We start from the raw sequence: 27,405 nt of genomic DNA on the forward strand, positions 1-27,405 counted from the left end.
TTCGATCGTTGGATTTAAATCCTTCGAATCGAACGATTTATTTTTTGACGTTATTGTTCCTTTAAATGGAATCACAAAACTTTCTGATAGCTGAAAGTCTTTCGAGAATGTCTCAACTGAAGTAATCTATAAGGCAGCATCAATTATAAATATTTTTTATGTATATGTACAGATGGTGTAGAAGAAGAAGTGTTCTTGAAAAGCTACAACCTCAAACTTCCATTCGTATTCATGGGAAAATACAGGGATACTAAATTCTACTTATAAATGGTTTATTTCCTCTTTATACAGAAAAGGGAAGTACATCAAACACTAGACATTAGACGTCAACCGTATTATTATATAAATATTTGACCATCAGTATTATGGAGAACATTTCCCTACTACTTCTCACTTCATGCTGTTAATAAAATTGACCCTGCTGTGTGCCTTTTTTGCAAATTAAATTGTAATCTCCGATGGGTCAGGGAATGACTGGAATGCTGAACAATCTCTGTAAGGCTCTGTCTATATAAACAAAGGGCACTAATAATTCTGAATTATATTGCCTTTGGTACATAAAAACTGCAATTGCCACCTCTAGTGTAAGACAGGAGTCCTTTAGTTTATCAAACAAAAGTCAGCAGCCAATATAAGACCATGTATGGCCATCTCAACCCAACTTAAATGGCGCCTGATATGTTACTATGCATTCAAATGATTCAGTTCAATTCAACTGATTCAGTTCAATTTAGATGAGAATCTTTGGTCTACATTAGCTTGAATTTAATAAAACCCAGAGTTTTGTTTAATAACTAGGGATGCACCAAATCCAGGGTTGGGTTTTGGATTGGACTGAATCCCAAAACCTTTTTATAGGATTTGTAGACCTAAGCCAAACTGAATCTGAACCCTTACAGTCATATGACTTTAAAGCACCGGATATCACGTTTTTATTTCAGATGAATGCAACTTTTTTACTGAAATGTAAAAATTGGGGTTCAGATTTGGTTTAGGATTTGGATGTATCTTTTACTAAGGATTCAGCATTCTGCTGAATCCGAAAATGAAGGATTGGTGCATCCCGAATAATAACCAAATGAAGTCAAATTCTTTTCATCGGTGTTCCTTCATCCAAGGTGAAATCATGGCAAAGTTAGTCCATTTTTCTTTTTCACTTTTTCTGCAATGTTAATGTAAAAATCTGAATGAAACAAAGTAAAATATCTATTTTCGAAGTGAAAAGCCAAGTCATTGTTATGCCTGTTCCTGGACGAGCAAAATATGTCATCTCTGTTTACTAAACAATTATGAATGCCTTATAAATACAAATACAATCATTCCCCAGATACAGAGTATTCCTGAGCCCTTGGTAATGTCTGTACATCTGTTTCAGTGACTACCATGGCTTAATACAAAGGTTAGGTAATTACATTTCATACCCTGTATTTACCATAACATATTTCCAAGAGCTGTGTAATCAGCTAATTAGATCTGCACACATGTTCTTTTCTTCCCTTTACAGCTGGATGTCTTGCTCATTAATAATCTCTAAACACACCATATATGCCAGTTCTAGATTTTAACTTTTCCCCATAAAAAGTCAAAAGCATAGCGAATACAAGGTTATAAAATAATGTTGACTGTAGAAACAATAAGCAAATATATAGTAAACTGTGTTTTTTTGTACCTGTTCAAGTTCTGTCATTGAGGCAGGTGGGGTTCACACTGTACACCAACAAAATGAATGGAATTGAGAAGCTCTTTACCTTGTTTTATTTTGCACTGTGTTACAGCTCTCTCTAAATGTTTAATAGTGTTGTGTTTTAGGCTGGACAGCACTTAAATTATAAACATCATGGGCACATTAATAAAAAATACTGTTTATCCCTTCAAACGGCATCTGCCTGTCTGTAGTTTGCAGTCTTCTTAGAAGGTGAAGGCATACACCACTCCAACAACGACAATATTACCAATTGTGGCAATTATAGCAATCCATAACAAAATGGCGTCATTTGAGGAGCGAGGTGGCTCTTCTGGTTGGCTCTGGACTGACGCAGCTGCATGCACATTAGCTGATGAGTTAAATAAGGAGTATTCTGTTCCAAAGTCCTCAATAGGTGAATCCATAAAAGCTCCTCCCATCACAGGAAGCTGTAAAATTCAATGGTACAATATCAGGAAGAGTATTAGCTTGTGCTTTGAATATTAATAGTGTTGCCTGTACAAAGAAATATAAGTAATTCCATAAGATGGTTAAATTCGACAAAAAAAGCTAGTTATGCAAAAGAATTCTAGAACGTAGGTTACACAATATATACAAGGTATCAACATTTCCTTTATGAAACCCCGTGTATTAACAAATAGGAAGACAATCTAACGTCCTTTTTCGACAGAAATCCCATCCGCAAGGACATCGCCAATTCACTAACAGGCGCAGATGATAATTCACTAGCGAAAGAGACCGTCGGTAGCGTTCGTTCGCACTCTATCGACAGGTGACTTTTCGCTCTGGCGAATGGTCGTTGCTCCGCAAAAAGTCACAATAACATTTTTTAAAAAATCGAAATCCTATGATTTTTTTCGGAGTTTACTCTCAAAACCTAAATTTTTTTCGTAAAATCTCCCGAAAGCTACTGTTATTTCAGAAACCCAGCGTACCTTAGAAAATTTTCCAATTGTTAACAGGACATCTGCCATTGACTTTTACATGTTCTCAGCAGGTCTTTTTTCATTGGACCTTTCACACCATCTGCCTTCAATATATCAAGGAGTTTTTTTTTCTCCGAAAAAATTGTATTTTCCCCTTTAAAAGTCCAACTAAAAAAAATTCAGAGCTTAATAAATAACCCCCAAAAAGTAAAAAAAAACAAAAACGTATGACTGAAAAAATGCACTGAATACCTCTTAAAATTTTAGTTTTTCGGACAAATCATAGTGAAAAAAAAATCTGAAAACCTCTAAAATTCTGATTTTGAAATGGTCCAATAGGATCAGTGCAGCTCCCACTGACTTCTACAGCACCTCGACAACATTTACTTGGCAAAGTTTGGCAATAAAGGTTTTCGTTTCACTTTATACATCTCAAATTTTTAGAACTTTTTAGAAATATAGGAAAACCACAAGTTTTCGTGATTAGTGGAAAAAAAATCACAATTTGACTGTTAGTAAATAGTCCCCTTAAGGTATGAATGTTATTTTTTTTAACATCTGTATCTGTTATAAAAGCTCATCTTTGCCAATGGCATAGCAAATACGTCCCATACTAATGTTCCTTTTCACTCCTCATAATTCCCTTTTCTCCTCATTGTCTATAATTTTACCATTTAGCATACCTTCAAGCAAGCCTTAAAATATGTACAATGTGCAGCTAAAAGTCGCATTGTAGTAAATAGCTAGTGAAAATAATGACATTGCCAAATGCCATTTTTTCTTCTTATTTATGCCATTTTTTCTCTTTATAACTTGTAACATAACATGTACCTATTTCATTATGTCACTGGCAGTTTTGACAGTAAAAATAAATCTTTTTGGCTGCTCAGTCAGAGATGTTGGCTGAGATTTTGACTTGGCTTTGGTCATTGTCCAAATACAAACTGAGCTACAAATCAGGACTGTTTTGCAATTTTGCTAATGCTATAGATTTTTTGCATTTAGATCTGATTAAATGGTAGACAGTGTTTACTCGGAGTGTGATGTCAACTATTACAACTGTTTGCCAAATCCTATTATTATCACAATAAATATTAAAGCAGCACTAGAAATTAAAATTTAGATCAGTTGGTAGAACTTTTAAAGCTTAACTAAAGCAGTAGGCTAAAAAAGCTGTTCATGTTGTTATGTTTTGGGCTTTTATGTTTTTGCAACAACCCCTAAGCTTAGCTTCTCAACTGCTGCTCAGAGCCCACTGAGCATGTGAGAGTCACAGACACTTTCCAAGATGGTGACCCCCTGTGACAAGTTTGAAGGCCTTTGCTGATATTGAGAAGCTGAAACTTTAGGCTGATGCCATAAATTCAGTATATAAATATGGCATTTTTAGCCATATTTATTATTAGCGTTTAGTTCTCCTTTAATTGCAAATTTTTTACATAAATCGATGAATATTGTGAGCCCACTCTATAAGAAAATGTTTGTAGGCCTGTGGCTAGGATTTATGGCTTTTTTTCTCATCCAAAAGAATAAAATGTACACAATTCCACAGTTTACTGTGTTGCAGTCAGTCATAGCAATGACTGTAGTTTTTAAACAGTCTAAAAGTATTGAGTTCCACACTTGGGGTGGCACATTTATCAAGGGTCGAATTCCAAATTATGGCAGTTTTTTAAAACTCCCATAAACTTGAAATGTATTAATAAAATCACATTTTCTCAGCTCGGACGAATTTAATCGACCCAAAGGCGCGAAATTGCGCACGTTTTGGCGCCAATTGGTTCCCTATTTAAGGCCCATTCAGACCTGTAGCCAGTGCCCGTTATAGGATCATATCCTGTGGTTTCCTGAGCTTTTGCTACCTGTTTCTGAATTTGCTATCCTGACTGATTATCCGTGTTTGACCCTGCCTGTTCCTGACTACTCTGCATTCTGTATCCTGACCCTTGCCTGCCTACGACAACTCTTCCTGCTTAACCCCTTGCTTGATCACCCGGTATGACCCCTTGCCTGTTTGACGATTCTGATATCCGCCTGCCTCGACCCAGCCTGTCTGACCATCCTTCTGCCTCATCCAGTCTGTCTGATTATCTGGTTTTGACCCCTTGCCTGCCTGACGATTCTGTTATCTGCCTGTCCTGATCCGGTCTGTTCCGTTTCCACCTGACGCCTTGTCCTTGACCTTCTGCCCAAAGACTCTTGCTATCCGGTCGTGCCCCTTTGCCAGCCAGAACTCCTCGCCTTGTACCCCTCATTAAGTCCAGGTTGCACCCAATTAAGCTGAGGGCTCCTCCCGAAGCCCAAAGGTGGTCACACTACTGGCGAAGCCGAGCCGAGACCAGGGTTCTTGGCATTTGTTCTGGTATTGGGTGCCGGCCGTGACACTCTCCCATTGACTTATATAGCAATTGGGCAGGTATAAGGTGGCGAATAGTCGAATTTGAGTTCTTAAAGGGTCAGAGTATGATAAATCTTAAAGTTTGAATAATTTGAATAATTCACCAAAAAAAAAATCAAAAATTAACATTTTCACTTTGACCCTTAATACATCTACACCTGTACAATGGAAGCCAATACACAAAAAAAACCACTTTTATGTAAGCTATAAAAAAAAGTCACCTCCCACTCAGAATTCAACCAGACATTTGTTCAAACAGTTTTTTTATTTGGTGAAATGTAATTTATTCTTGTTCTTCAATAATTCAATAATTCTTCAGTTGGTGACAGCAAGTTACTTACAAGTCCCATAATAGAAAGATGTCAGAGGGCTATCCTTAACTTTTTTTTACATTAAAATATATTCATAGGGCAGACACACATTAACCACCCCCGAAGATAAATTGGGCACCCCCTGTGCAGTCTGAATGCTGGAGATAATTAGACTGTCAACTGTCTTTTGTATATAAGATATAAGTATATATTTTTTCCAACCCCACATAAAGATTTTTAAGTTGGTTCTACATTTGCGGATCATTTTCAGGCATTTATTTTATGCAAAATAGGACTCCACGTTTTATTTAATGGTACAGTACAGAAAATATTAGATTGATTCCAATGTAATTAGTGAGAAATGTCTGTAGGTTGAATTAAACACTCATAATGCTAAATATCATAGGAATGTTAAGATCTATCAAACTAGCAGGAGAGGATTACATTCAACTTGGCTATGATTTCTTCTAACCCATAAAACTATATACATATTTGCAGCATTGTGTAATGCATCAATGATAATTTACATGTTTATTACGTTTTATAAAGGTCTAACCTATTAAACTACATATGTATTTGCAAATATTGTAATTTACATGTTTTTTTATGTTTTAGAAAGGTTTATAACAAAACACGTCAAAGCCATAACAGAAAGTTATAGAGTAAAACTTTTGATATGAAACATAACATAAGCAGTGTACAGGTATGAACCTTTATTGGCTAATTGTAACTGTAAATTACTGACTGTGAGCTCTGTATGAGCAGGGCCCTCCCTTGTTGTAACAATGATTAGCAAAGAGAAGAAAAAAACACCCTCACAACAGTAGATCCCAATTACTCTAATCACTTTCCTATCTACAGCTTCTAGTCACCATCCTTTATGACGTCAAAGTGGCTACTCTGAATTAGAGTTATAGGGGCAAATTCACTATGCGCTGAAGCGCCTAACGCTAGCGCCAATTCGCTAGCGTTGGCCATTTTCATTACTTCGCAAATTCACTAACGGACGCTGGCGTAACTTCGCTAGTGTAACTTCGCACCCTTACGCCTGGCGAATTTGCGCAATGGACGTAACTACGCAAATTCACTAACGCGTGCATTGTTCTGAACGCTACCTTTTACGCTAGACTTCCTTCGCCACCTCAGACCAGGCGAAGCGCAATAGAGTAGATAGCGATTTCTTCAAAAAAAGATAAACATTTTTCTAAGTCCCAAAAAACGCTGGCGTTTTTTCTATATTATGGGTGATAGACTGAAAAAAATCGAAAAAAATTTTGGGGCTCCCCTCCTTCCCCCCTACATTTCCTAACTCATGGCAACTTAACTATACAGTGGGCACATGTGTAGGGCAAAATAGAAATTTTATTTGATGTTTTGAAGGTTTCCCAGGCATTTGTAGTGCTGCTACATATTCCTCCATTGAAATTTGAATTTGGCGACGTATGCAAATTAACCATCGCTAGCGTAACTTCGCTTTGCTTAGCGAATCAACGCTAGCGCAACTTCGCAACCTTACGCTACCCCTGAGTGCAACTTCGGATTTTAGTGAATTTGCAAAGCGCTGGCGAAACTACGCCTAGGCGAAGTGCCGCGAAGTGCGGCGAAGTTACGCCTGGCGCAACTACGAAGCTTAGTGAATTGGGGTAGTTTGTGGTCTACTCAATGTTTTTTTTTAATTATTTTTAAATTATTTTTCTAATTAGAACATAGAATGCTTTATGTAGGTAGATTGCCATGAATCCATGGCCTATATTGAGTCCTGTTTCCTGACTCTTCATAACTTTGTACAGTATTTGCCCACTTTCTCTCATTTTACATTTTGAAATTTCCCACAGCAACATATATTTTTAAGTCATCTAGTCGGTGGCTAGGTTGTGTTTAAGCCTTTTAAAAAGGACTACTCACCAAAGGTTTACTATAAACGACAAAAAACTAGCCATGCAGGTAGAAAAATAGCAAAACCTTTCAACCCAGAAGGGGTTGTGTCTGTGTTTTTATTTAAACAAGTATTCCTGTTTCATATGGGCATCATATTTTAGAAGCATTTTAAATGTAAACGCATGCCTTGATTTTCCCTGCTTGTTCATGAAGCGTTGGACTGGAAGTCCAGGGTCCCACTGGGACTGCGGCCTCAGGGTCCACCACATACCCATGGGCCCACCACCCCAGCCACAAAGTCCCCTCCTGGCCCCCCTGCCCGAGCCACACCCCCCTCCGGCACCCCCATGCCTACCTTCTCCTTCTTGCAGGTGCGCGGTGTGCCAGAGGGAGGTCAGAAGTTGCGCTAGTGTCTTTGTGCAGGGAGCGGGTCTGGGTTTGTTCCAGTCCGACCCTGTGTTCATGCTGTTATTAGCTAGAAATGTACTTGGTTGTTGCCCAGGGTCATTGATAAATGTTAAAATATGCTATCCAATTTTTTTATTTTTCTGAGCCATTCTATAACCACCCCAAACATAATTTAGATTAAATACAGTAAATGAAGTTATCCAAAAAAGTTTATTTATTTTCAGGGATAGGTTTCTACTGATCAGGATAGATGCAGGGAAAATATCCTTCAATGTAGTAGTCACTATTATTATACAAAGCATCTGTCCTATCAAACAACTCATAAATAACTAGCAATTTATTGAGTTCATTTCCTAGGTAACATTTAATTGCAATTCATGGATGGAACTGTACGGTACAGAACCTTTTTTTCTGGTAAGTGTTTCAATAATTTTTCTGCCACACAAACTAAGCTCACCAAGGTCATTCTGAAAGTGTGTTTTCATTTTTATAAATAATCTTTCATTAAGCATTACCATGGCCATATAGTGCATAAACCAACTGCACCCATTAGTCATCACTTAATCACTATGGTGGAAAAGGAAGTCATGCCATGCAGTTATTACTATGGGTGACTTTCATTATCCAGATATTGACTGGGGTAATGGGGTTGCCAAGACAGAAAAAGCTAGTAGGTTTGTAAATATGCTGAATGACAACTTTTTATTCCTAAATTCAAGAATAATTCTCTTTTGGATCTTGAAATAAAAAATAATGCTTAACTCATCTCTAGCATTTTCGTGGGTGAGCATTTAGGGAATAATGATCATAACATGGTCTCCTTTGAGATTGTGTTGCAGAGGCAATTCTATAAGGGAGTAAGTAAAACACTACATTTTAGACGTGCAAACTTTACAATATAAGAGCATCTCTGCAACATATTAAAGGGATACTGTCATGGGAAAAAATAATTTTTTCAAAATGAATCAGTTAATAGTGCTGCTCCAGCAGAATTCTGCACTGAAATCCATTTCTCAAAAGAGCAAACAGATTTTTTTTTATATTCAATTTTGAAATCTGACATGGGGCTAGACATATTGTCAATTTCCCAGCTGCCCCCAGCCATGTGATTTGTGCTCTGATAAACTTCAATCACTCTTTACTGCTGTGCTGCAAGTTGGAGTGATATCACCCCTCCCTTTTCCCCCCCAGCAGCCAAACAAAAGAACAATGGGAAGGTAACCAGATAGCAGCTCCCTAACACAAGATAACAGCTGCCTCAATAGTAAAAACCCATGTCCCACTGAGACACATTCAGTTACATTGAGAAGGAAAAACAGCAGCCTGCCAGAAAGCATTTCTCTCCTAAAGTGCAGGCACAAGTCACATGACCGGGGCAGCTGGGAAATTTACAAAATGTCTAGCCCCATGTCAGATTTCAAAATTGAATATAAAAAAATCTGTTTAATCTTTTGAGAAATGGATTTCAGTGCAGAATTCTGCTGGAGCAGCACTAACTAACTAATTCATTTTGAAAAATTTTTTTCCCCCCATGACAGTATCCCTTTAAGTGGGAAATGCTTTTCACAGGGTTAAACATGGAACAAAAATGGGTAGACTTTAAAATGCTGCTTAATAAATATACATGTCAGTATATTCCCCTTGTAAGCAAGAAACACTGTTGCAATGCAACACCTTTTTGGTTCATTAGAAGTGTTGGTGTTGAGGTGGGTAAGAAAATATGTACTTTTAAGGCTTTCAAGTTAGCTGGGACAGGTGAAACATTTATAAAGTACAAGGAGGCCACCAAATCATGCAAACAAACTATCAAGCTAAAATCGATATGGAAAAGGGTATTGCAGACCCTTAATATCAGAGGGGGGTCAGCTGGTTGATGAGAACAGAAAAAAACTGAGATTCTGGACTGTTATTTTTCGTCTGTTTACACAAATGAGGAACCAGTTAATGAAGGTTTCCTTCTTAATAGTCCTAATTCACTCATGCAACTAATAATGCATGGTCCACACATGAGGAAATTCAAAAGAGACTAAAATATGTTAAGATAAACAAAGGTCCGGGGCCAGATGTATTCATCCCAGGGTACTTAGCGAGCTTAGTTCTGTGATTGCCAAACCTTTTTACTAAATTTTTATGGATTGATTGAGGTCTGGCGTGGTGCCGAGAGACTGGCGAATTGGTAATGTGGTGGCACTATTCAAAAAAGGGATCCCATTCTCAGCCTCAAAACTATGGGCTAGTTAGTCTGACATCAGTGGTAGGAAAGCTTTTTGAAGGGTTCATAAAGGATAAGATACTGGGCTTCACTGCAAATCATAATACAATGAGTTTGTGGTTTTATATGAAATAGATCTTGCCAGACTAACTTAATTTCTTTTTATTAGGAGGTGAGCAGTGACCTCAATTCTGGGATGGCAGTGGATGTGATCTACTTAGACTTTGCTAAAGCATTTGATACAGTGCCACACAGAAGGTTACTGGTTAAATTAAAGGATGTTGGCCTGGAACATAGTATTTGTACCTGGATAGAGAACTGGCTAACAGATAGACTACAAAGAGTGATGGTAAATGGAACATTTTCTAATCAGACCAGTGTAGTTAGCTGAGTACCGCAGAGCTCTTTACTTGGTCCTTTGCTTTTCAACTTGTTTATTAATGACCTGGAGGAGGGAATTGAAAGTACTGTTTCTGTTTTTGCTGATGAGTTGACTAAGTTGGAAAACTGGGCAGCAATCTGGAAAATGAGCTTCAATGTTGATAAATGCAAGGTTATGTACTTTGGCAAAAATAATATAAATGCAAGTTATACACTAAATGGCAGTGTGTTGGGAACATTCTTAACTGAGAAGGATCTAGGTTTTTTGTAGATAGCAAGTTGTCTAATTCTGGGCAGTGTCATTCTGTGGCTACTAAAGCAAAAAAAGTTCTGTCTTGCATAAAAAAGGACATAAACTCAAGGAATGAAAACATAATTATGCCTCTTTATATGTCCCTGGTAAGGCCTCATCTGGAGTATGCAGTGCAGTTTTGGACTCCAGTCCTTAAGAGGGATATAAATGAGCTGGAGAGAGTGCAGAGACGTGCAACTAAATTGTTTAGAGGGACGGAAGACCTAAATTATGAGGGTAGACTGTCAAGGTTTGGGTTGTTTTCCCTGGAAAAAGGCACTTGCGAGGGGACATGATTACACTTTACAAATATATTAGAGAACATTACAGACAAATAGCAGGGGACCTTTTTACCCATAAAGAGGATCACCGCATCAGAGGCCACCCCTTTAGACTAGAAAAAGAACTGTAAGAGCATGTACAGTAAGTTTGTCAGGAAAAATGGGAGACCTAGAGTTAATTGCATGCTCAAAAAACTATGTTTTCAGGTTTTTTTAGGGATTAGCTACTGCTATGTGGGAAGATGTGTTCAATAAAAATGTATTTTGGTATCCATGTAGAACAATAGCTTTCCTTGTGAAATGGCAAAAAATCAAATAAATATAATAATGTATAAATAGTAACATAGAAACATAGTAAGTTAGGTTGAAAAAAGACACACGCATCCATCAGGTTCAACCTTTTAACTCTATATATAACCTGCTAGTTGATCCAGAGGAAGGCAAAAAAAAAACTACGTTTGAAGCCTCTCCAATTTACCTCAGAGATGGACTTCATGGGGCAGATTCACTATTGTTGCTGCCATTACTTCGGTAGTGCGAGCATTTCATAGCAAAGATGCTCTAGCGTTCCCTTGTGCCTAGCAAAAATTCACTAGTGATATTGCGCTTAGGTCAATTTGCATGCGGCGGGTAATTTAAAGTTGTATGGAGGTCTTTTTATAATTGTTTCTGCAAATACCAAAGTTTCCTCTTTTTATTACAAATGTCCAGGGAAACTTATTAAAGAAAAGAAATATAATATAATATAATACTCTACACATGAGCCCACTGCAAAATTTATGTTCCATATGTTTGAAAACCGGTTAAACAAAAAAAGTTTGAGTTAGGACTTTTGCAGGCAATTGCGCTGAAAAAGAAAAAGTCGCCAGCGTTTATTTGAACTTTGATGGATTTTTGGATCACAGGATATGATGTAAGAGACAGAAGATTGAGGAAGATCTAGCTGCTTTAAAGCACTTTACCTGTTCTGAGGTGGCGAAGGCAAAAGAGGTAACGTTCAATAAAATCAGCATTTTAGTTAATTTACGGGCAAATGATCGCTAGCGATGGTCTGTTTTGCTAGTGAATTGGCGCCTGCGCCTGTTAGTAAATTGGCGGACCCTGCGTGTGCTCCCGCTAGCGAATTGTCGCTAGTTATAGCCACTTTGCTCCTTAGTAAATCTGCCCCAAAGATGGCAATCAGACTAGTCCCAGGATTAACTTGTACTATGAGCTATAGTAACCTTGTATTTTCTCACTTGCTAAAAAGCCATCCAACCCCTTCTTAAAGGATATGTCAACCCCCCAGCCAAAAATATTTTTCAGTAAAAAGCCTCACTGTGGTCTTTAAATATCTGCCACTGCAGTCACTGAGAAATTAACAGAGGGGCTTCTCCGTTCCCTTGATCTGTCTGCATATCAGTAACTGGCTCAGTTCCTCTCCCTCCTCCCTTTAGAATTCTTCTTGGCGTCTGGCGTGGGGAGCATGCTCTCTTTAGTTCGGAAAAGATACTGCAGAGAGAGGCCAGGCAGAAGGGACTAGGCACACATGCACATTTAGAACAGGAAGCAAGAAGCGATAACTCCGGGCAGGGAAAATGGCCGCCAGCTGAAACGTTTTAAGCAGTTAGGAACAAAGTGATGGCGCGGGACATAGGATCTGAACGGGGGTGCGAAAATAATGCAGTTTGGGTTGGGTTAAGGTGCTCTATGCACACAGACTGGCCCCAAAAATATACTTTACATGTCCTTTAAAGCTATCTAATGTATCAGCCTGTACGACTGATTCAGGGAGAGAATTCCACATCTTCACAGCTCTCACTGTAAAAAAAACCCTTCCGAATATTTAGACAGAACCTTCTTTCTTCTAAACGGAATAGGTCAGCTGGAAAGACCTACTGGTAAATAAACCTTCAGAGAGATTTTTATAGGATCCCCTTATACTGTATATTTATACATAGTTATCATATCACTCCTTAAGAACCTTTTCTTAAGGAGTGAACAACCCCAACCTGGCCAGTCTTTCCTGATAGCTAAGATTTCCCATACCTTTTACCAGCTTCATTGCCCTTCTCTGTACCCTCTCTAATACAATAATGGCCTGTTCAAGCGCCAGAGACCCAAACTATACAGCATATTCTAGATGGGGCCTTACCAGTGCTCTATACAGTGGAAGAAAAACCTCCTCCTGTGAATCTCTGCCCCTTTTAAAACAGCCAAAGACCTTATTTGCCCTTCATGCTGCTGACTGGCATTGCTTGCTACAAGGACTCTGAGGTCCTTTTCCATTATGGATTTGCCTAGCCACCTCTTAGCAGCAACAGACACTTGCCCACACACATCCTCTCTGCCCATGACACGTACCTCCTCATCATCGTCCCTCTCCAAACCACTGAAGCTCTACACCACCAGGCTCTGCATGAGCAGAAGTACAAGCGCGGCACCAGCTAACAGTTTGTATCAGCGGCCAAGCTTCAGTCCCATATTTCCAGGGACCACCCTAGTGATACAGGTCTGGGACAGCCTGTCTGGCTGCTCCCCGTCCCACTGCCTACCCCAGGTGCGTATGCGCACATATTTTAAGCACACTTTCGGCACTGAGAACTCTGCGTGCGGCTAAGTAAAGTTTTGATTGCGCTTAGTCCTCAGTGCTTTAGGACAGTTATGCGACTGGGTGGCATGCCGCCCCTGGAATCGTGCCGTCCTAGGCCCTGGCTTTTGGGGCCTTGCCACAAATCCGGGCCTAGATTTCTGGCAGGCTATTGTTTCTCCTACTCAATGTAACTCAATGTAACTCAATGTGTCGCAGTGGAACCTGGATTTTACTATTGAGTGCTGTTCTTAGATCCACCAGGCAGCTGTTATCTTGTGTCAGGGAGCTGAAATCTGGTTACCTTCCCATTGTTCTGTTGTTAGGCTTCTCCGGGGGAAAGGGAGGAGGTGATATCAGTCCAACTTGCAGTACAGAAGTAAAGCGTGACTGAAGATTATCAGAGCACAAGTCACATGACCCGGGGGCAGCTGGGAAACTGACAATATGTCAAGTCCCATGTCAGATTTCAAAATTAAATATAAAAAAATATTTTTGTTCTTTTGAGAAACGGATTTCAGTGCAGAATTCTGCTGGAGCAGCACTATTAACTGATGTGTTTTCGAAAAACCATGAAAGTATCCTTTTAATATATCAGCCAGCCACAATAAACATATTTTGCAAAAGGTTGAATTACTTGTAAACTGAACCCAGATAAACATAGTAACCATGATTCACTGATAAAATGGATTAATGCGCACATTCAAAGGGATAAAAAAAAACAAAAACCCTTAAGTCAAGAGGAAAGAACTTCTTTCCTGAGATATATCCGCTCATACAGATGAAATCTTTGAAAGCAGGGGCTTTTTATCTCATTGCACTGCAACATATTTTAATCCTCTTACATTTAGGGGGTTTATAGTTTAGAGAAAGAGAGAGTATTAAACAGCAAAAAGAGCATAGTGAAATAAAAGAGCATCAGTGAAGCTTAGGAAAGCAGATACAGCTAAAGTATATAGAAATAATTAAGAAGGATCTTTTGGTAGGTTACATATAGGAATAAAAAGTTATCATTCAGCATATTTACAAACCTACTAGCTTTTTTTGTCTTGGCAGCCCCATTACCCCAGTCAATGTCTGTACAATTAAAGTCACCCATAGTAATAACTTGACCTAGTTGTGAAGTCGCTCCTATTTGTAAAAGTAGCTGGGCTTCATTCTCGTCACTTATATGAGGTGGTTTATAACATACACCAATGATCATTTTCTTTGAAACCTTTTGCCCAGTCAAAATCTCTACCCAGAGGGATTCCACACCCTCACCAGTGCCGTCAATGGGTATTTCTGTAGTGCATGGCTTTAATCCAGGCTTTACATACAAACACACTCATCCACCCTTTTTAATCACTCTGTCCCTCTTTAAAAAAGTGTAACCATTTAAATGCACAGTCCAGTCACATGTTTCATCCCACCAAGTCTCAGTGATACCAATTATATTAACTACATTTCCAGGTTTAGTAATCATAGTTGTGATATAAATACAGTATAAAAGATAAAAAAAACCTTCACATTTCACAACATAATATTCTTTGTTAGACAGTAATTGCTTGGGCTTAAATAACTCAAAATTATCAAATACCCCAAAACTCTCAAAATTTGTGAAGGTTAAAAATATCTTAAAGGGATACTGTCATGGGAAAAAAAAAATTTTCAAAATGAATCAGTTAATAGTGCTGCTCCAGCAGAATTCTGCACTGAAATACATTTCTCAAAAGAGCAAACAGATTTTTTTTATATTCAATTTTGAAATCTGACATGGGGCTAGACATTTTGTCAATTTCCCAGCTGCCCCAAGTCATGTGACTTGTGCTCTGATAAACTTCAATCACTCTTTACTGCTGTACTGTAAGTTAGAGTGATGTCACCCCCTCCCTTTTTCCCCCCAGCAGCCAAACAAAAGAACAATGGGAAGGTAACCAGATAGCAGCTCCCTAACTTAAGATAACAACTGCCTGGTAGATCTAAGAACAACACTCAATAGTAAAATCCCATGTCCCACTGAGACACATTCAGTTACATTGAGAAGGAAAAACAGCAGCCTGCCAGAAAGCATGGCACGGGCACAAGTCACATGACTGGGGGCAGCTGGGAAATTGACAAAAATGTCTAGCCCCATGTCAGATTTCAAAATTGAATATATAAAAATCTGTTGCTCTTTTGAGAAATGGATTTCAGTGCAGAATACTGCTGGGGTAGCATTATTAACTGATTCGTTTTGAAAAAAACATGTTTTCCGATGACAGGATCCCTTTAAAATGGTTAAAGAGACAGTTGCCATTGACATCTACATTTACATGAATTCGACAAGTTTAAAATGGAGTATATATTCAGAGTTTTTTTGTGAAAGAATTACTTTTTAGAGAAATTTTTTTAGCTAATTAATAAATAAACAGTACTTTCAATGCCCACCTCCAGGTCATTAATAAACAAGTTGAAAAGAAAGGGACCTAGTACAGAGCCTTGTGGTACTCCACTAACAACACTGGTCCAAGTAGAAAATGTTCCATTTATCACCACTCTTTGTAGTCTATCTTTTACCCAGTTCTTTATCCAGGTACAAATACTATGATCCAGGCCAACATTCCTTAATTTAACCAGTAACCTTTTGTGTGGCACTGTATCAAATGCTTTATAAGTCCTTGCTTACAAGGGGAATATACTGACATGTATATTTATTAAGCAGCATTTTAAAGACTTCCCATTTTTGTTCTGTGTTTAACCCTGTGAAAAGCATTTCCCACTTAATATGTTGCAGAGATGCCCTTATACTGTCAAAGTTTGCACTTCTGAAATTAAGGGGCAGATTTACAAAATTCGAGTGAAGAATTCGAATGTAAAAAACTTCGAATTTCGAAGTATTTTTTGGGTACTTCGACCATCGAATTGGTTAAATTCGTTCGAATTCGAACGATTCGAACGATTCGAAGTAAAAATCGTTCGACTATTCGACCATTCGATAATCAAAGTACTGTCTCTTTAAAAAATACTTCGACCACCTACTTCGGTAGATAAAACCTACCGAAGTCAATGTTAGCCTATGGGGAAGGTCCCCATAGGCTTGCCTGTGATTTTTTGATCGAAGGATTTTCCTTCGATCGTTGGATTAAAATCCTTCGAATCGTTCGATTCGAAGGATTTAATCGTTTGATCGAACGAAAAATCCTTCGATCGACCGATCGCAGGATTTGCGCAAAATCGTTCGACTTCGATATTCGAAGTCGAACGATTTTAGTTCCCAGTCGAATATCGAGGGTTAATTAACCCTCGATATTCGACTATTGATGAATCGGCCCCTTAGTGTTTTAGTTACTCCCTTATAGAATTGCTTCTGCAACAGAATCTCGAAGGAGACCATGTTATGATCACTATTCCCTAAATGCTCACCCACACAAATGCTAGAGATGAGTTCAGTATTATTAGTTATTACAAGGTCCAAAAGAGAGTTATTCCTAGTAGGTAGTGATGGGCGAATTTGCGTGGTTTTGCTTTGCCAAAAAATTTGCGAATTTTGTGAGAAATTCGCGAAACTGTGAAAAATTTGCGAAAACGGCCTCGTTTTTGACACCGGCGTCCTTTTTTTTGATGCCAGCGTCTGTTTTTTTGACGCCGGTGTCTGTTTTTGGCGAAAATGCGCCGGTGTCCAAAAAATGGTCGCCGGCGTAGTTTTGTTTCGAAGCTGGTCAATTTTCTCCAGCGAATTTTCACGCCCGTTTCGTGAATTTGTTAGGCGCCGGTGAATCGTGCAAATTCACCACGAATTCGCACCTGCCGAATAAATTCGCCCATCACTACTAGTAGGTTCTTGAACGAGCTGGAATAAAAAGTTGTCATTCAGCATATTTACAAACCTACTAGCTTTTTCATTACCCCAGTCAATGTCTGGATAATTGAAGTCATCCATAGCAGCCCTGTTGCATCAGCTTATATGACAGACAAATCTCATTTTCTGCTTGATAATTTGTGCTCAGAGCCCACCGAGCATTTGAGTGTCACAGACACTTTCCAAGATGGTGACCCCCTGTGACAAGTTTGAAGTCCTGGATCATTGCTGCTATTGACAAGCTGAAACTGGTGCAATAAGTTCAGTATATAAAATATGGCATTTTTAGCCAAAGTGATTTTTAGGGTTTAGTTCTCCTTTAACGTACTATCTGCATTGTTGTGTAATGTATATGCAATGCCAATCAGTTGAATCTGGGCCATGGATGTTGATGCTGCTCTATATTGAGAAAGAATGTTCAATTTGCACCTGTCAATGCTTGTTGCTGTTGTTCTGTATAGAATCAAACGTTTTCCCATAATTAACTGCAAGGCCATGTTTCCACTGTATGGTTCTCTATACTGTGTATTCTGTAGTTCCAACTATCCCCCACAACAATATATGCACTGCAAAATAGATGTAATATATATATATGTAAACCATGCAGAATTTACATTTGAAATTGCATATGAACACACTGAATTTATGAACTATCATAAAATGAAAATGTAATATAAGCTTCAGCATACTGAAATGAGAAACTTTCTAATTACAATCAATTAGGAATTCTGTAGCGTTTCTGAAATAATTAAGTTTATGTTCATTATTCCTCTCTCTGCATCTGTTTCTCTTCATTCTGTCTTCATGCAGCAGTTGGGTGTCAGATATTCATTGACAGTTAGATCCAATATGTCTTATAGGGGGGCTCCTTTTGCCTAGAAGTTGTATTAGAGATCACTCTATTAAAATCAAGAGTAGTGATGGGTGAATTTGTGCCGTTTCACTTAGCTGGAAAATTCGCGAATTTCGTGCAAAATTTGCAAAACAGCGAAAAATTTGAGAAACATCGCCGGCATCTCGTTTTTGACGCCGGCATCTGTTTTTTTTACCAGCGTCCATTTTTTTGGTGAATGTTCGCGCCCATTTCGCGAATTTATTCGCCGGCGGCGAATCGTGCAAATTCGCCACCAATTCGCGCCTGCCGAATAAATTGCCCATCACTAATCAAGAGACATCAGGGTAAATTTATCAAAGAGTGAAGTTCCGCCACTAGAGTGAAATTCCGCAGCTCTCAATTCATTTCTATGGGATTTTGAAAGGCATATTTATCAATGGGTGAAAGTGAAAGTTTACCCTTTGATAAATACGCCTGTAAAAATCCCATGGAAATGAATGGAGAGTGGCGGAATTTCACTCGAGTGGCGGAACTTCACTATTAACTTCACTCTTTGATAAATATACCCCATCATGTTTCTCTTCATGCAGGATTTGTGCAAAAGGCAGTTATTTTGTTCGATTTTGTTTCTACTGGAATCAGTTATTTGAGTGAACTCTAATACATCTGCTAGGAAAGGACCCCCCCTCCATAAGATTTATCTTGGATTTAACTGTCATCAAATATCTGACACCCAACTGCTGCAAGAAAACAGAATAAAGAGAAACAGATGCTGAGAGAGGGATAGTGAATTTAAACTTGATTATTTCAGAAACAGTGCAGAATTTGTAATTGTTTGTGTTTAGATAGTTTCTTGATGATGAAGCTTATACTACATTTTCATTTTTACGATAGTTCCCCTTTAAATAAAAATCTTTTATCCAAGCAAAAAGAGACATGAAGATTGATGGTTATTCCCCCTGACACTTCCAGAAGAATGTGTTTTATTTATTAATATGCCTCAAGCAGGCCTTTAGAAGAAACATTTATATTTGTAATGCAATGCCACCATTCATATAATGATAAGACTTTAGATGAATCGAGTGTTGCTGGTGCCTATGCAAATGTTGAGGAAAGAAGTGAACACAATAATTGGGAATGAACTGAATCGATGGAGGATGATTTAAAAACAAATCAGCATCTAATTTTACTTTATAATTAGTTAATTATTATCATTAGAGATATCCAATTAGCAACCATGAATGTTATGTTCTATTTAACCTAAGATTATTAAGACTGGCTTAATACATTAAACTAGTGACCGCCCTGGTAATTAAGGATAAGAAATAGCAGAAATAACTGCACAGATCTAATTAAGAAGAAAAGTCTGAGAAAAACTTTTAGGGGCAGATTTATCAAGGGTCGAAGTGAATTTGAGATAATTTTCTAAGTAAAAAAATTCGAAATTCAAAGTAATTTTTTGGATACTTCGACCATCGAATAGGATACTACGACTTTGAATTTACTTTGAATTTGTTTTGAAGTAAAAATAGTTTGAATATTCGACCATTCGATAATCGAAGTACTGTCTCTTTAAAAAAACCTTTGACTTCAATACTTCGCCAAATTAAACCTGCCGAAGTGCTATGTTAGCCTATCGGGACCTTCTACAACCATTTTCTAAGTCTTTACACATCGAAGTAAAATCGTTCGATCGTACGCTAAAATCATTCGAATCATTTGATTCGAACGATTTAATCGTTCGTTCGATCGAACGATTTTACTTCGATCATTCAATGGCCAAATTCGGTGAAAAATACTTTGCCTTCGATATTCAAATTCAAAGTATTTAAATTCGATGGTCGAATTTCGAAGTATTTTACACTTCAAAATTCGACCCTTGATAAATCTGTCCCTTAGACTTTTGATAAAGGCCAACATGTGCATTTTTACAGACAGACATGTTATATAGAATATAGAATCTGCAAATGTTCTAGGGTCATTCTGGACATCAGTTAATACAGTTGCCTAAGGCAGAGAAAATTAAAGGTGAAACTAAACTAAATGGGTTATTTCAGTTCACATTGAGTTTTTTTCCCAAAAGAACCAGATTTATAACTGAAATCCTGTGTTTTAGTAGTTTTAATATGAACAATATTTTCCGACTAACATATTGACAACTCGTCAAGGTCGTTTTTAACAGTAACTCCTTACAGTGCACGTATTCTTATTAAGAAATTAGTCAATAGAGTGCAGTAACCGCTGGGGAGAAGAATATGGAACTAATACTATAAGCTTTTCCTCTTTGCCTTTTATATGGTTGTTTTTGGAGAACACTACAGTGTGCTACAGATGAAAGACAGAACTCATCAAATTGTCAGTTGTTACATGACCAACGTTATGCAGTAAACAGGTTTGTGCAAGTCTTATACCAATTTTGCCCAGGTGCAGTAACCGTTTACTAGTCACCTGTTTAAAAGCAAGAACCATATTGGTAGCTATGAGTTACTGCTCCTGGGCAAACTTAATGCCTTTCACTACATATGGTGGCATGTCTGTTATCACAATACAATTCCTATTTAGCTCTTAATAAATGTTTCACCGTTCAGGACTTACATTTCATTTACAAAGACAGAATGTTCTGCAATTAGCTGCACAGTCAGGGTGCTTTTAGACATTAATAAGATATTAATAAGAACGAAGCAGGGAATAACATCGTGTGACAAAACACATTGTAGAGGCTAATTGAGTTACAGAAATGAACCAGACACAGACACACGCTTATAATGAACACAAAGTAAGTCCATGCATTAATGAAGTCTTAGATTTTGAAGTATTTAGAAAATAAGAAAACTAAGTAGGCAAAATCATTCTTGCTCCAATTATATGATTATATGTCAAAACACTGTTTTTCTGTAGTACAAATTAGGGGCAAGCCTTTGCATTTTGTTTCTCTTAAACATCTTATTCTATACAACCCAATAGACGTGTACTTAAAAAATAATGGTGCCGTTCTACTGTTAACAAGAAAACATAACAAATACACATTCTCCCTTCACCTTCTAAGAAAGGGGATCCACAGAAGATAAAAATTAATTCTATTGTATGTAAGATAATACACTAAGGTCAGAAGCTATGGTTAGTAGGTGGTACAGCAACTCATCTGTTTACAATATACTAAAATCTGGACTGTGTTCAGTTACGCAAGAATAATATACCATGGCACTATTACCGTTTATTAAAGAGCTAATGCTGTGCCATCTATACAAACCTAACATGATTATTAAAGGCTGAATTTTATTGGGGTTTGAGGTTTTTGAAACCATGATTAAACTCTTTTTCTCTAAAACCACAAATGCCATGAAAGTTATTAAAAGATCCGAATATAAAAATTACGAACTAACCCCCCCCAAAAAAGCTAAATACTTTTTAAAAAAAATCCCAAAACCTATTAAACTCTGAATGGTTAGAAAAAAAAGGCCAAAGGGATCAGCATAGCTCCCTTTGACTTCTATAGGACCTTGACTACTGTTACCTGGAAAGTTTTTTGTGGTTTTAACCTAGTTTTTAGACCATTTTATATGGAACCCCTTCTTAAAAACCTAAAAAACCCTCTCTTTGTATCTAAGGTGTCATTTACAAATGCTGTGGATGTGCCAGAGCAGGTGTAACCTTGTGCCCCTATGTTCTCATTCATTCATTCAGTATGTGTGTCCAGGGCAAAGCTTCTTTCTGCAGCTTAAAAATCCAGGTTGAGGTTTAGAGCACAGTGCTGGTGGGAGCAAAGGAGCTTACCATCCATGCTTCCTAACCCGTGTAAATCTAAATGACACACAAATTGTGGGAGTGTGGGATGAGGGAATCCTACATGCCCCCTCCACCTGCCCCCTGTGAAAACGTAACTGCTAGATCCAGGCATGGTTGTATTTATTGGGAACATTCAGGTCCTTGCAGTTCATTCTTGAGTACAAGGACCAGTGTGTGTGACCTCATCATTTGTCACATTTGTACATGAGCCTTGTGGTCTCAACAAAAACAATGTAAACATACTTTGTATTCTTAATCAAAATGTCATAAATTTAAATATTTAATTTCTCAATTCTCATATAGTATTTTTTTCTTTAATGGTCATCGTATGTATGCTTTCATTTCCTTTTACATTATATAGCACTAATGTTTTCATTCAAGAATTACTTGAAAAATTCATGACCCCGACGCTTTTAAAAGAAAAGTTGATATGACAGGTGGTCTGTCTAGGGATACACCAAGCTAGTGATGGTATTTTTAGTAGTACCATTTTGACCTCGTGTAAGACAAAACTCAGTAAAGGAAAACCTTTAGTAATAGTCAGGCAATTTATTCTTACATAATACAACATAACAGTTTTGTCTGGGTAAGCTGTTGGAGTAACACACAGAATGTCAGCCAAGGACTTACCAAAGACACACCTCTTGGTCCAGGCGTTATATAGCTTTCAGAAGGCTTTTACAATAAGTGTGACAAGGGTTTCACGGAAATACCATACATAGTCTGTCTCCTCCTTGTACAATTAATGTCTAAATGATTTACTTAGTCTTACATGTTATCAAAGGAATGTGGTAACATACTGTGCCTAGCTCCAACAGTCCACAGCCTCGCAATCAGCTATCGGCTAACCAAGGCCATTGTGGTATTTCCAGTAATCTGAGCAGCACTTCAGCAGTAAGGGGCCCCAACAGACAGACTGGCATTATGCTAACACTCTGGAATTTAAGTAACAGAGTGATGATCTTTTGTTTGTATGGCCTAGTATAAGCTATATGAGTGACCATTGTCCACAGTAGACCATTAGTTCTTAAAGTCCATCCTGCCTTGGGCCATATAGCGTTATGGCGTCATAGAGGGTGGGGGTGACAAATATCAACCCTCTGACACTAGCCATTCGTCCGTCTTAGGAATTGGACCGTTCCAGATATTTTTATATTTACATTAGGGATGCACCAAAGTCATTTTTTTTAGATCCAGGCAAATATTAATCTATCACTAAGTATCCAGATGAATGTTGGTGAATCAGAATCGAAATTTGCATATGCAAATTACTGAGAGCCCAAAAGAAAAAAACACATAGTCTAAAGTCACAACATTTTAGGTTTGGCTAGGCACTTATATGCGGCTGGAGAAAGCACCATTACAAGTCTATAACTAGATTTCATGTTATCTTCAAAACTTAATTATTACTTGCCTCTAAACACAAAATAACATGAAAATTTTATATCAGCTTCCTCATACTGAAGTAAGAAATAATCAGTTTTATATCTTAGGGGGGCTTCCTTTCCTAGCAGATGTATTAGAACTCACTCAAATAACTGATTCCAAAAATCTAGCAAAATAACTGCCTTTTGCACAAATTCTGCATGTAGAGAGACATAATTTTTGGTGATTTTAATAGAGTGAGCTCTAATACATCTTCTAGGCAAAAGGAAGCCCCCCTATAAGATATATTGGATCATTAATCTGACACAAAACTGCTGCATAAAGACAGAATGAAGAGAAACAGATGCTGAGAGAGGGATAGTGAAGATAAACTTGATTATTGGTACAGAATTTTTAATTGATTGTATTTAGAAAGTTTCTTCTTTCAGTATGTTGAAGCTGATATTACATTTTCATTGTCGCAATAGTTCCCCTTTAATTAAGGTAAGGGCTGTGATAATCTGAAGACATATTAGTATAGTGAAAGAATTGTCAATTTATGTGTTTGAGAAAAAAATAAGAATGGACAGAATGTAGTCTGACAATGTAAAGTGCAAAAACTGATCAATCAGCATACAAAGCTTAATAGTGGTATGCGACTGTCAAACCAATGCAGACCTACATCTGTACCCTAGGAGTATTAGCAAGGATCAGTAGTACTGCACAGTATATACATCCAAAAAGTAACTTAAGTGGTATAATAGCAAGCCCTAGTACAGCAAGCCATAGTAATATTATTGTAATAATATAGTAATAATAAAACAAATGGTCCTATTACTGGATATACACACAGGGGCAGTTTTTTCAAGGGTCGAAGAGAATTCGATGGAATTTTCTAAGCAAAAAAAATTCAAAATTCAAAGTAATTTTTTTGGATACTTCGACCATCGAATAGGATACTAAGACTTCCACTTCCACTTTGAATTCGATTAGAAGTAAAATCGTTCTAATATTCGACCATTCAATAATCGAAGTACAGTCTCTTTAAAAAAACTTCGACTTCAATACTTCACCAAATTAAACTTGCCAAATTGCTATGTTAGCCTATGGGGACCTGAGTTCTGGGTTTTTTGAAGTCGAAGAAAAATCGTTTGATCGATGGATGAAATACTTCGAATCGTTCGACTCAAAGGATTTCATTGTTTCAACGATTTTACTTCGACCGCAAATGGCCAAATTCGATGTAAAAAAACTTCGACTTCGATATTCAAAGTCGAAGTATTCCAATTCGATGGTCGAATTGCGAAGCTTTTTGTACTTCGAAATTCGACCCTTGATAAATCTGCCCCACAGTGTAAGAAACAACTAATGGCAAAGACAATTGATATAACCTATAGTGAGTTTATTGATGGGAGCTGGTATCTTCATTCTGTAATAACAACTAACTGCACTTTTAGACCAAAAATGAGTAGTCCTGTGAAGCATCAATCCATCCAAAGAACATTAATGATGATTTCTTAGATTGTGGATTGTGGGAAGCTTACCACATCAAATAAACTTTGGCTTGTATTCATTATTACAGAGATTAGCAGGAATGTAATATTGAGGTTAAGCATCTAAGGAAGAAGGCAAGATTCTCATTTAAGGTCAAATCTTTCCTGTGAAATCTTAATCTAACATCAGAAAGAATATTGATGTTTGGTTAGGCAAATCTGTTCTGTGTGGGTACATAGTCAATGCTGAGTTTAGCAGCTTCTCCTTTCACACAATTGGGACCTATGGATTAGCGTTTATTGTTGTAACACTGTTTATGCTATTCTTTAAGTTTAGCTGTTCTTTAGAAGATATAAATAAACATCGTAACCCGGTACTGCCACTGATGAGATATATATATATATATATATATATATATATATATATATATATATATATATACAATCCAAGAAGTCCTTAATGCACACCGTAATAAATTACTGGCAAAATTATTCAAATAGCAACGAAAAAGATGCACACCAGGGTTTGCGTACAAAAGGTTAAAATCCCATATTTATTGGTTTACATTAAAAAAACAGCCAACGTTTCGGTCTACTCCTAAGACCTTTATCAAGACCATGACAGGTCTTGATAAAGGTCTTAGGAGCAGACCGAAACGTTGGCCGATTTTTTAATGTAAACCAATAAATATGGAATTTTAACCTTTTTTTACAAGTAATATATATATATATATATATATATATATATATATTAACCCATAGCATTCTGAATATACTATATAAATATATGTGTATATATATATATATTATATATATATTCAGCATTCTATTGGTTAATATGCTTCATTTAAAGGCCAGTGACTTACAAGACCCAATAAAGCTGACAGCTTCTTAGAAAATCAAATCTAGCAACATCTGGCATTATTTACTTCCAGCTGAGTGGTGCTTGTATATTTTTAACTATTTCAGATCATGTAGAGATTTGTTTAGAAGGTTAAATCAAGCTGTAGTAGTAGGTAAGAGGGTTTACAATATTTTTAAGGGGTTCGGTATTTTTTACATATCACTGGGCATCTTGTATCTTACATACTGTATACAGTACATAGCTGTTGTCATGTATACATCCCATAGACTCTACATCCAGAAAAGGAGTGGCCTGGGGGAAGACTGAACTCTGAACTTACTCTAATAAGGAACCAGTGTCATTCATTTATGCATAAGTGCAAGCCCTTCTAGCATCCTGTGCATCAGAATTATATTGACAGTTGCCCTGGGTAGGGAATCCCAGAAATTAAGCATTCCTTTGTGCAGCAAAGCATAAACCTAGCAGCACCACAAACAATATTGCTAATTATTTTACATGAAGTACATTACAACCATAAAATTAATCAACCTTGCAACGCAACTAAAATGTTACTCTGTAAACAATACAATGGCATCAGTTCATAAATAAACATTAGTAGATTTTATTTAGGTGTTTAATTCCCAGGGTAACCTATCCTTAGCTAGAAAAATAGAAACACATAGCACTCACAGTTTTCCCCTGAAATAGGTTAGGAGGATGAGGGTGACTAGCTTATCTCAAAAGGAATACAGAGTTGTTTTTTAGAAGCATGATTTTCATGTATCTGTACCTATAAACTATACCTATAATTTACTACTTAATGTCGTTTATATTATTTCTGGAATCTAAGAATGAGGGCACAGAGAGGAAAGGGTACGTAATTGAACAATGTATTATAAATAGCATAGCCATTAAGGAAAATTGATATATAGACTCTTAATATACCGGCACCCGAAAAAGCAATACTTTAGCAATTCTTTGCAATATTTTGTCAAACCTGCTATTACAGAAGGGGAGTAAAAACTTGTTGATTTCTGTTCTGTGCACAGTTGCATGGTAACAATATAAGGTCCTATGAGAGGTTAATACATATTTAAATATTGGAAAGGAATATCTTACCTGTGCAGCCATGAAAGAGAGATCCATGGTGTGGGTAATTGGTGGAGCTGGTGATCTAGTTGGTGCTATTGACAGGGAACCCCAGTTGAGTTTAGCATTCTCCTACTGCTTACTGTATATGAAATGGCAGTGTTTTGCTTGGCCGATGATCATGGGGCTCTCTTTAATCCATGCTGCCAAGCCAGTGCGTGGAGTCTATGTTCAGAGGCATCATTTTCCCAGCCCCAAAAGCTGACAAACAATGGCCAGACAAATTGGGTTTTCTTTTGTTGGCTTGACAGGTTGTCTTGCTTGTTTAAGGGGCAACAGTGGCACCCATCTTTAACCCTATCAGAGCCAGGCTGTCACACTGTGTTTATACATGCCAAGGATACCCTTAATCCACAGGGATGATCTGTAGCCTGCGTGTGCTATTGTAGCAAGGAGGAGACTGCGAGATTTCAAGCTGTGTTTGCGTTTGAAAGACCAGGCAGAGAATGTGCACTCAGTGGCAGAATGTTCTACAGCGTGGATAGAACTGAATTTCATTTCTAAAGTGATGTGATGGTTAACTCTGTTCCTATGGAAACACCAATTCCCCAGGGACCGTATAAACGAACATTGGAACTGACAGGGAACTTTATGGCAGAAGCTGTTTCAGTCTGGAAGTGGACAATAGAGTCTGTGTGATTTTAAATTCTTATTTGAGCATTCTAGTCTATGGGAGCGCTGTTGATAGCAGCCATGGCATCTCCCTCATGTATATTCTGGAGACCTTCAGGATAATTGATTCTCAAGAGAAA

The 27,405-nt window shown here is 37.5% G+C and overlaps 1 protein-coding gene across 1 annotated transcript; it reads right to left on the reverse strand.

Annotated features, from left to right (window-relative positions):
- Positions 1-1,902: 1,902 nt before the first annotated feature.
- LOC108700482 (uncharacterized protein C14orf132) lies at positions 1,903-27,168 on the reverse strand. Its single transcript, XM_041574974.1, has 2 exons — positions 26,624-27,168; positions 1,903-2,133 (listed from the first exon to the last, which is right to left on the reverse strand). The coding sequence occupies exons 1-2, from the start codon at positions 26,648-26,650 to the stop codon at positions 1,909-1,911; spliced, it is 252 nt and encodes an 83-aa protein (XP_041430908.1). The 5' UTR covers positions 26,651-27,168; the 3' UTR covers positions 1,903-1,908.
- Between the last annotated feature and the right edge of the window lie 237 nt (positions 27,169-27,405).

Source organism: Xenopus laevis, chromosome 8S (genome assembly GCF_017654675.1).
Source record: "Xenopus laevis strain J_2021 chromosome 8S, Xenopus_laevis_v10.1, whole genome shotgun sequence".
NCBI lineage: Eukaryota > Metazoa > Chordata > Amphibia > Anura > Pipidae > Xenopus > Xenopus laevis.

Bases quoted from the DNA above. Each gene is read 5' to 3' on its own strand.
- LOC108700482 (XM_041574974.1), bottom strand. From the start codon at position 26,650: ATGGATCTCTCTTTCATGGCTGCACAG. The intron at 2,134-26,623 runs GTAAGATATTCC...TGAATTTTACAG, and splicing joins TCTCTTTCATGGCTGCACAG to CTTCCTGTGATGGGAGGAGC.